General features: G+C 35.0%; 1 protein-coding gene across 2 annotated transcripts in view; it reads left to right on the top strand.

The window, feature by feature from the left end:
• Window positions 1-6,347, top strand: part of LOC111047803 — a 138,012-nt gene extending 131,665 nt beyond the window's left edge. For both annotated transcript variants that reach the window (XM_039437977.1, XM_039437976.1), the window contains one exon: window positions 3,366-6,347. In XM_039437977.1, the coding sequence (XP_039293911.1) occupies window positions 3,366-4,136 (771 nt within the window). In that variant the 3' untranslated portion in view covers window positions 4,137-6,347. The remainder of the gene's footprint in view (window positions 1-3,365) is intronic.
• The last annotated feature ends 5,701 nt before the right edge of the window (window positions 6,348-12,048 follow it).

Genomic DNA, 12,048 nt, shown 5'->3' with positions numbered 1-12,048 from the left:
TCTTTATAGCTGCTTGAATACTCGAAGGTCTTGTGTATTGTTGCCTACATAACTTGTGTAATTTAATAGTACTCTTTCCTCGTAGTTTTTCATGTAAACTGTCTCTTCTTTTTTGCTGGCTTCAGAAATAGCATTGATTCCATTCTTACAACTACAATATTGTCATCTAGTTTGTTACCACAAATTAAACAATTTAAGTCCGATTCATCCATCACTAATTGTTTCAAACTTGTTTGGAGTAACAGGAGCACATCATGCCGAACTGATATTCTACAAAACTATATTTTGGTGTGTAATCACTCAGAAGGGATCACAAATAAATAAATTCATAATCGAACTGTGTGAAAAAATTGTCACCATCAATGCACTAACTACGAAAAATCTACCACGTGTTTCACTATGAAAAATTACGAAAAATCTACCACGTGTTTCACTATGAAAAATACGAAAAATCTACCATGTGCTTCACTACGAAAAATACGAAAAATCTACCACGTGTTTCACTACGAAAAAAATACGAAAAATCTACCACGTGCTTCACTACGAAAAATCTACCACGTGCTTCACAACGAAAAATTACGAAAAATCTACCACGTGCTTCACTACGAAAAGTCTACCACGCACGTCCGAACTTGGCAAACTTCCCTTTGAAACTGACATGAGGGATGAGAATGCCACTCATACGAGAATGCAAAGAACGAGTTTCTTTTCTTTATTTAGCAACAAAAACAATATTGAGAGGAGCAACGTTAGCGCCGCACCCCTACTGCCCGGCCCAGCCATAATAATAGATGTCATCTATTTCTATGGGCCCAGCTCACCACTGTATTGTCAAAATGTAGCATACAAAATACTTAGTCTTTTGTATATAATATAGTTATATGTTATATAGTTATGCTATGAGCCTCACTCTGCATTTGTATCTTCAAAAATATCCATATTATGCATTCTATACAACATCTAGTCACAATGGTTCTCTTAAAATCTAACAATTTAATTTTATGAACTTAAAGCCACAAAAACAAGCTACTTTCTATTGAACATAAAAACTATTCTATCAATCTGAACTATGAGTATTGAAGAATAAAATATAACTGAGAATCTCTCGTTTTTCAAATAGACGCATGGCTTGTGCGAGCTTGATGTGAGGGGACCGCGTAGCTCGTAGCGTAAAAGTGTAGCGCGTTGCTATTTCCCCCTCCCAGAGTGACATTTTAGATTTTTTGTAAGCAAGATTTATATCGTTGGATTGAGAAAGAATAGATCTTAAACTATAACTCTATTACAATTAGGCTATACCAATTGTGATATTTTCTGCTTTTGTTATTTAATAGCCAAGTTTCTCAATATTAAATCATCATATTGTCACCATGTATTTCGTGACTAATGAGGGAAATTGTTTTTAGAGCTAGTTTTGTCGATGCTCGGTTATCTTTGTACAAGTTCTCGTTGTCCAACGAGCGGCTCAGGCACTGGGCTACTGCTCAGGTAAGCCGCGCATCCTTGTTTTATCTCACTCGGCTGCCAAGGGAGGCTCGCCGAACAGAAGAGAGCCAGTTTGGTCAGTTGGTCTAGAGCTGTTGGACGGAGCAGGACACGGCCAGAGTGAGCGCAACTCGTGACACGGACATCCTCTATACTTCTTACAACTATACCTCTATACAACTCCGAGCTACGTCTTCCCTTCGGTGGAGCTATGGAAGGACGTGTGAGGCATCGAGATACGGCATCGGCGAGAAGGCGAGTCTCGAACGACGACATTCGCAATTCGTGACAGTCATACAGCCTATTTCGACCTGCGACTACAAGTTTGATTCTGAACCAAAATCTAACAGGACCCAGAAATATTCCGAAGAGGATCGGAATAGCAAGAGGACCTCCAGTAGAGATTGGTAACGCTTTTCCCGTCCCGGAGATCGTGTTCCTAAGAGCCAGAAACAGCCGGTGACCGAGGTGTTGGACTCGGTGACTTCCAGTGACGCCCGGTTCCAGGGCCCTTCTATATTGCTGCTTCAAGTGGAACAGCAAGAGGACCTCCAGTAGGGATCGGGAACACCTTTCCCGTCCCAGAGATCACGATCCTGAGAGCCAGAAACAGCCGGTGACCGAGGTGTTGGATCCGGTGACCACTAGTAACGCCCGGTACCAGGGCCCTTCTATCTTGCTGATTCCAAGTGGAATAGCAAGAGGACCTTCATTAGAGATTGGGAACGCTTTTCCCGACCCGGAGATCGTATTCCCAGAGGCTGCCAGACTGTTCCTACTCCCGTCTCTCCATGCCCAACCCTGTTAGGCAGTGCGAAAGCACGGCCCCTTTTTCCTAAAAGAGGGAATCAACTCAACAAGACACTCAAGGCTCTGTTTCAACCCTCGACTCGAGCGAGGGTGGTTGACGGACACCACACCAAGCATCCCGTCCCCTGCTGCGGCCCACCCCAGACGCCGACTGAGTCTAGCCGGCCCAGAGTGACACTGGAAATTCTGTTAGAGGACGGTGTGGGAAAAAATCTACTCAGAATATTCATACATTCAATAGAGAACTCGTGAAGTGGAGAATTAATTCATCACAGAAGACATGAATTTGATGAGATGAATAATTATTGTGGTTGAGAGAATTCTGGGTTCATGACATTTGATTTATTCTACAAACATAATAAGCTCCTGCTCACGAGTTCCTACTCGTACAAAGAAAAGTCAAGAGAAATTTCTGAATTAAATCTTATTTTCTTTTATAAAATTAATCTTGACAGTTAAAATTCAATATTCTCTCTTCTCGATCACATACTAGTACATCCTTCTATACGTCTCATTAAACAATTCTATTTCAATTTCATTTTAATCGTTCCCGTTCCTTCTCTCCTTCGGAAATTGTAATCTCTTCACATTCAATAGAAACCTTTCCCTCTTATTATATTTTATAATTTCTTATTTCATCTTTTGTGAGTTGTTAATGACTCGTATTGAATTGTATTAGCAACTATCACCTGCGCACAGGACTTTCCTTGCGGGTGTTTTGGTTTCTTATATTTTTGCTGAATGGTTTTTTTTCTGTTTTGAAGAACCAATGAAGAACTTTTGATTTGATTTGATTTATCAAGTCCTGTTCTCCAGACTACTCAGATTCCAACACTTTCCTCTTGAACCATAAATAATACTTTTTTACTCAGATTCCAACACTTTTCTCTCAAAAAGTGTAATTCCAAAGCCCAATATCAAACTTTAAAATTCCAAACCTAATAATTTCAACTCCAATAATAATAGACTTAACTTCAAATTCAACTTCAATTTCAGGTGGTTTAAAATACATTTTAATTTCCAATGGACTTTTTTCTAGTAATTCTTGGTATGTTTTTGTATTGTTTCAGGTGCACCTACGCACGCACACGGGTGAGAAACCGTTCCACTGCACGGAGTGCGGCAAGCAGTTCAGCCAACTGCGCAACTACAAATACCACCGCTCCGTGCACGAGGGCACCAAAGAGTTCGCCGCAACCTGCCCCGAGTGCGGCAAATACTTCAACGACCGCGGCTACCTCAGCTCGCACATGAAAATTCACCGCAACCGCAAGGAATACGGCTGCGAGTACTGCGGCAAAAGCTTCAATCAAAGAGTGGCCTACAACATGCATGTCCGCATCCACACCGGTGTCAAGCCGCACGTGTGTCCGCACTGTTCCAAATCGTTTTCGCGGAAAATGCTGCTCAAGCAACACCTCCGCATCCATACCGGTGAGAAACCGTTCACCTGTGTAGTCTGCCAGAAAGCGTTCGCAGACCGCTCCAACATGACTCTACACATGCGACTGCACTCAGGGGTCAAACCCTACACATGTAGTGTCTGTTCTAAATCGTTCACCAAAAAACACCACCTGAAAACCCACATGAACTACCACACTGGTGTTAAACCCTACGCGTGTTCCAAGTGTGGCCTGAGGTTCAGTCAGTCGAGCAATATGAGGACTCATTTCAAGAAATGCACTTCGACGGGGCCGGTGCAACAGAATGCAACTGCAGCAGGTGCATCAGGGAGTGGTGAATGCATCGCGAATCCTTTAGTGGCAGTGCCGGCAAGTGTCGTGAAAAATGATGTGGTCAAGATTGGAGCAAATGTGGTCATCGATTCTAATGTCAAATGATTATAAGGTACACTAGTTTCATTGACAAAATATAGATCGCTTAGTTTGTTAATATTGAATGTTGGTTATATTACTGTCAAGCTGTTTTGTTTTATCAAGGAAAAATAAAATTTCGATAAGAGACCAATTAGATTATTGGATCCATTCAAACAATATGAATTATCGTATTGAGTAATATAAGTAGGCAGAGGTTTTATAAGTTGATCAAATGAATTCAGGAGTCAAGTTGTATTTTTATTGAATTTCATTGACAGCTTGAATGATAGTATCACTAAAAAACGTAAGAATCACTATTATCATCATTAACAAGAGAAGTTGAACAAAACACAAAAATATGTTATTTACTACTGGATGACATACAGTAGTCAACATGAGCTTTGATCATAATCGTAGTCAATGATCATCGAAAACCTCTAATAAATGCTATTAGTGAAAAAAATTCAAAGAAGCTTTCAATAGGTTCCTCGTAAAATGGACGGAGTATTATTATCTGCCCTATTATTCAACAATTAGTGTTTGAATATTTTATACAAAAATATTGTGCAGATTCATTGATAAGTTTTAGAGTAGGATTAGTTCAGTGGATAAGTTTTCAAGATAAGTGTAGCCCAAATATCAAAATAACGTAGTGTTCTCTTAATTTTCAATAACAGAAGAGTTAAGATAATATTATCGAGCTATCAATTTGCTGTAAAAATTTAGTAAGTGATCAATTTTCATCTGTGATAAGTCCAATGTTGGAACTGTTTATTCTTGTTAGTTGAATTGTTATTTTATATTGATCTATTTAAAAACAAGATAAATATTCTTGCCATATTTTTAATGAGTATACTATTGCGTGCTGTGCCTTATAAAGGATCAATTATTTCATTTTTCATAAAAACTATCAATAAGAAAAGTACAAAAGAACAATCAAAATAAGTTTTAGAGAATGAGAGCGCTTCTAGAATTTTCTTTCAAAATGAGAGGAAACATGACAATAAATGGTGCTTATTTTTTTATAGTCTAGACTCTAGAGCAATATGGTTAGGAGCTACTTTGAGAAAAATAAGATGCTTTGTGTAAGATTGCATTGTTATGTAGTTTTAAGTTAATTCACAATGAGTCAACATTCATCAGAAATATGTAGAGTATTCTAAAGTTGGGAGTCATTCTCTCCAATTGGAATACTCTAAAAATTTATCTCATGAAGAAAAACTCCTGGATAAATCAGTCAAAAGATAATTTATAATAAGGGAAATGGAATATCTTATAGGTTATTGATTATTCATGCTCACAAATAATATGATACTTATGTACAATATGTACAATAATAATGTTTATTTTCAGTAGCTTTTGTAGATTGCTTTTTCTGTTCAGTATTGTTATTTTTATTCTATTGATTATCTGTTATTATTTTTAAGTTAATTTTATGCTTGTACTCGGATTGCTCGAAGATTACTTGTTGAAATAAGTTTAGCTATGCAGAGAGAATTCTCTTGTATATTATGATAATGGACTTGTTATCGTATTGATTAAGTTGTTGCCTGGAATCAAAATTGGCCCAGATACTTGTAATCATAAAATTTGAAAATATAAATTTGTATAGTACCTATTTGTATTTAAAACATACTTTCATGAATTCCAAGACAATCAAAATCATGACTTTATATAGATCTGTGACGACAACTTTTAAGTGTTCAATATATCATAACATATGCTTCTTGAGAATGAAACATTTTCCAAATTGACATAATAAGTTATTCAAATTATTAATATCAAAGTCTTTTGTGATAGGAATAGTCAGTTGAATACCTACTGCTCCACTGACATGACTACTCATGAAATCTGCCATGAAACACTCATTTTGTAAAATTTAATTATGAACATTTTTTTAACATTCGTTTCGATCATATTTTTGGCAATTTCACGGTGGAATTTTCCAAGAATTTGGATCCAAGCTAGACATCTGATACACAAAATTCATCAGTTTTCCATGAACAATATTTATGCTACCGGAGCTCAAATGTTAATTATTATCTAGATTGAAGAATATAACAGCTCAGTTACATTTCATTTTACGAGATCATTGAATATTCAAATAGAAAACTAAGGTGTAGTAAGTGTGATAGCTGTAAGTTATTGTTTGTAAAAATGTTTTGTTTATTGTTACTGAGTTCAGTTATTTGTATTTTAAAGAGGTTTATCGACCATAAATATATCTTTTTTGATTGAATAATGTTGTTTATATGATAGAACCCTCTATTGCAAAATTGATTATACTACTACTACAGGTAGAGAGAAAACATCCAGTTGTGTCTGGATATAATTCATTACATACTGTCAGCATTGCTTTAATGGGAAGCATCGGTGTAATTTGTAAGGAATGCTGAAAATCGAAGTCTTCATCAAACTAACGTCAACAGTATGAAATGAATCTTACTTTGAAAAATCTCTACAATAGTCGTCTAAATGGAAGGTGATTATTTAAGCCATTACTCCTGCTCCAAATAGGTGCATGTAACAGAAAAACGTTCACCGAGGAAAACAGTTATCCATAATAGACTATTAAAATAGGAGTTGAAAGGAATCTAGCAAAGATTTGATAATCCAGGCAATGTATTCCATCTGTATATGGCCAATCATGAATATCTCATTGGACAAACTATAATCAGAATCAGGTTATGACCAAATATCGCCTCAAGATAGACTTCTCATTGTTGTGGTGGTTGTGGATGCGATTCAATATGAAATGGAACAACCTTTCGAAATTCTTATTTAATTTCCCAAATCAATTATTTCTTTTTTGAATTCTGGATTCAGAAAGAATTTTCCAACCATGACACTTCGATTCGCAAAATTCAAAACTGAACTTCCCAGCATGTTAATCATTTTTGTGAATCAATTATTCTGGAATAAATGATAGAAATGGAGAAGCCAGATATATGTAGTAAGGACATTCATTTTTGGTTCAATTCCCATCAATGGGAAAATTTATGCCAAATTCAAATAAAAATGTTCCTAATTTTTTTTTCAATTGGGCTTGATGTTGCAGACAAAATATAATTTCAATGGACTATGCTGTTCATAGTCAAACTATCGGGATATAAAATGTTATCCAATGTAAAGGTCTAGAGTGGGATTCGCTCCATACTGACAGCATTGGTTTACTGACTGGAAAGCATTGATCTCATGATATGAGGAATGCTGAAAGTATGAAATGAATCTAACTGGAAGTCTAAAGCATTTTTCGATTGGCTATGCCGCCTTAGTAAGATAAGACAACACTGATAAGGCTTATTTAAATTTATGTTCCATGCTGTTCTGTATGGTATGAGGCTTATTTTTTTAATTTGCGCTGATAAACTTCCAAGTGATAAAACATTATTTGTGTCAGGCTACCGAATTCACTAGTTTGATTTACAAAATGCAGCCTACTGGAGGCTACAGAAATATAATTTCATTGTTTTGTTCTTGTCATTTCTCATCTTCTTATTCTTATTTCTTCTTTCCCTCATTCTCCTTCCCGTTGGTCGCCAGTATTATTCTGTCGCTCACCATTTGAACAAGAATAAATATAACTCAACAAGCGTAAATAAGGATTATCATAGTAAACATGATGGAATATGAGGAATTAAATTGGAATCGGTCAACAAAAATAGACCAAAAGAACAGAAGGAAATCGTAAAAATAGAATACTGCAAGCAATTAGCATTAGGCTAGGGTTAGACCAAACGTGCATAGAGCTAGAGCATGAATTCTGGAGCATAAAACACATAGAAACTATACTCAACATAAATGTGAAGCATGATGAATTATGTATCCAGAAGAATATGAATTCAATGTTAGTTCTTCATAGTTTTAGAGCTTTCAAACTGGCTTTATCCAGATTTCTATTAATATTATTGTTCAGAATTTAGCATCATTTGTTCGTTTGTTCTAACCCCAGCCACAGAATCATTAGAAGAATTAGCAGGCGTTCAGCATAAGGATACTGATGGTGGGGAAGATGAAAAGAAGAAGAAGACGAAAAAGAAGAAGAAGAAAGAGAAAAATAAAATTATGATACCTAGATGGTCCAGAGCATCAGTGACATTGTATTTGATGTAATGTTTCGTGTATAGCGGCGTTACTGGAATTATTATAAAAATCTCTGGCAATCCTTCTTGCTCTCAAGGTCAAGTAGGCCAATCTTATTATTCAGCGTAACGGCCAGATTGGCGTGCTCCTGCTACTGTGAATATGAAACTAAAGTTCACAAAAATGGTTTCATTTTATCACTATAGCTCCATGTATATACGAGGATCCATGTATTTTCGAGGACAGTTAACTATAGTGAGATTCACGTTATAAAGTCAGTGGAAATAAGAGTGGCCAAGTATCATCATATTTCCACCGCCTTCTAGAGTACATAGCATGATTCAAGTCACCCCCGTATATGAATTAAATTCTTTATCCTTGTTGATAATGATTAATTCTATGTCACTCGTCAAGAAAATAAAATTCTCCATGACTCAATATTAGTTTCATGATTGAGATTGAATATTTTGTTGGCTCATAATATTTTATTATATCATATATTTATATTATATTATACAACCTACATTGTCTAAATGAAACATTTCACCAACAGTGCGGAGCTAGAGGAGGCTAGATGAGTCATCTGATTTGTCTAATACATTATTCAATACAAAATAATACATTATTTTGATGAAAGTGAATCATGTGCTGACTTTATAATGTAAATCTCGTCATGATACTTTCATAATTCACAACTATGAATAAGATCTACCATTTAGAAAAAAATCTTTGTTGAAATGAGAATTGCATGTCAGTACTGTATAGCATATTTAGTATATAATCTACTGTTCCATCTTGGATTTACTCGAACTCATCTTCAACAAGGCTGCTATTGAGCACATGAGAGCCATCAAATATAAGAAATCGTCAACTATTGTTAACAGCATCAAATAACTCGAACCAATAATGAGAATCATTTCAGGCTAGACATTTTTTGCATAAATTAAGTATAAACTTTCTAATAGAACATTCAAACATTCATATGAAAAACTAAATTTCGTTATTCGGAAATCCATTATTGAAAAATCTACGTTTGTTCAAAATAATATATCATTGTTCTTCAATATTGAGAAGCTTGAAACAAAAAATAAGCTTGAAACAATATTATTCAAATTTCAACTAGTCTTATATTCATTTTGAATTGTCAGCTCAGGGAAGCATTGGTATTATGTAGGTGGAATGCTGTATAATAGATTAAGTTCACTACAGGTAAGCAAGCCATTCCCTATCCGGCTGCTAGTCAACAATGTTGGACCAGTTATAGTAAGACCACTAGTCGGATCTTTCATCATTTTCGCCCTGACTGTTTGGACTACCTAGTCGGATCTTTCACCAATCGTCTCTGACTATAGAATGTTGGATGTGTTGGTCCAACTCGTCCAACTAGACATCCAACACTTGACCCATCATCAACAACCCCATTCACGGTCCGAAGTCGAATCTCCAACATGCAACATTGAATCTTGGACCTCAAGTTGGTCAAGAATCTGCTGAGTGAATGGCCCGATTTAGTAGAACCAGCCTCAATGCCAGCATTCACTTACGCTTCAAACTGAAAGCAATAGTTTAATCATATTCAATAACAGCGAGACACACTCACAGCCTCACAATAATGACTGATAGAGTCTGTCATTCTTACCAGCAAACACGTTATAGAAATTAACTGTGGCATTACTTCATATTTCTTGCAATAACGTTCGCTATACTGTATAATATTAAGTTATATTAGCTGAGTTCACAAATCACATCAATAGTTAAAGTAATATCGCTTTCATTCGGTAACATGTTAAGCGATACTTCACAAACATATTCTCTCCAAACAGTCAGTATTCCTCGACGTATCCTATTCAACCGATGCTGACCGTTTAGAATGAATATCACTAGGCCTATAGTAATATTATAAACTATGGTTACATGGAGCGATAATTCGTCAAGGACTAACAAGGTCAACAATCTAACTACAGCTTACCGCAAATCATCATTCAGATGAATGTGGATCAATAAGTCATACAATTACAGTATACCCGAACAATATATTTATAGAATGAGCAGAGTCGTAAGCAATAAGTACTCAAGGTGAGTTGGATATATTCTGTGAGAAGCGACACGTAAACTACCTCCGTAAACAAAGCCGTAGTGCATTCTTGTGAAGTCAGAATGTGTGAAAAAACTATGCTTCCAAAAATATAAGTTGCACTTTAACCCTATATGTTTGAATAATTATAGATTCATGCGATCTATTTTAACAACAATAAGTGATATGATTATTATCAATTATTCATATTCAATGATATATAAATCAATACGGTATCTTAAATCTGGGTTATACTCATTGCTTGATATATATGTATCTCTTAAGCTTGAGATACCTTAAAAAGAGAAATAGAGTTTTTCTAAAGAGATTGGAAAATAGGAGTTGAAGTATCTAAATAAAGAGAGCATCTTGTTTCCACTGATGCGAAGTTAATCAACCCTTTTTCTAGTTGAGAACTTGAATAGATGAAACAAGTTCTAGAAAAAGGGTTTGACCACTATTTGGCATTTTGAGAAAGTATCTAAAGATTATGATGGGAGAATAACTCAATATAAAAATTTGTTTGAGTATCAAACTTACATCAATTTTACTATTCATTCAATCAGTTCATCAATTTTATCAAGTTAAAACATTCTATTCGTAGATTTTTCGCTTCTTCTTATAATTTTATGAGAAGCACTTTGATTGTCTTAGCTGTTACCAATTATTTGAGATTTATAGGTATTTTATTGCAATTGGATGTTGAAACACGCACGATAAGATTGAACAAGAAAGAAATCACTTGGAATAATACTCATTGATCGCCATTTGTGACCCACAGGTTATATGACATTTGCACATTGCAAAGCGTACAAATCTATTTTCAGGTATCAATAACAAATTTACTCAAGGCTGTTTTGAGCTTTGATTTTTAACCTTAGATTTTTTTAACTTTCGAACATTTCATACGTAGGAAATGAAGAAGTAGGAGAAAAAGAAGAAGCAGAAGAAGGAGAAGGAGAAGAAGAGAAATAAGAAGGATATGAAGAGAATTATGTAGATTATGATGATGATGATTATTATTATTATTTTGCGTATGATTTATTGAATTTTACGAGAAAGAAGAAAATACTGTTATACAAAGTGCGGCAGAAAGGATGAACGGTTTTCAAAAAAGTAATATGTCGTTACCTGTGCATAAAAAAAAAATATTTACAGAACAATATTCACATTATCTTACAATTTTAGGAAATTAATAGTAACTGGATGCTGTTAGTGATACATAGTATATTAACAAATATTGTAGCAAACATAATATATCATTCTAAATCGAATTCATAGTATATCTATTTGTAATTAATGATGTGTTTGTTTTTTGAAGTGTGAATAAATTGTTATTTTGATGAGTGATAGCAGCTTTACCTAGATTTTGATTTGGACTGTAGTATAAATTTGAAGAGGGACAGTTTTGGGCATAAGCCTGTTGTGCCTCCTCATATAGCAGTGAAAATAAATGTACGACTGAGAGAATGAATAAATAAATATAAACTATAAATTCAATATTTCGTTACACATTTTCTATGCTTTAACACTCCAGAGCAAAGCTCGGTCCCCCGATATTATTATATTAAACGATCTAACGCAATCCTTTCTATCCTCAACTTATCTTATATCAGTTTTGAAAAGATATAATATTTATTGAAATATATCATGATTCAATCATATTAAATTTAGATAATATGAGTAATACAAATGAGTCGGTTCAAATAATGACGTTCGCACCTAAACAAGGTTCTTACGCTTTTCTTGTAAATCATAAGAAATAGTCCAGCTTAGTGT

The sequence above is a fragment of the Nilaparvata lugens genome, chromosome 11, assembly GCF_014356525.2.
Source record: "Nilaparvata lugens isolate BPH chromosome 11, ASM1435652v1, whole genome shotgun sequence".
Classification (NCBI taxonomy): Eukaryota; Metazoa; Arthropoda; class Insecta; order Hemiptera; family Delphacidae; genus Nilaparvata; species Nilaparvata lugens.
This window is presented reverse-complemented; position numbering and strand designations above follow the sequence as displayed.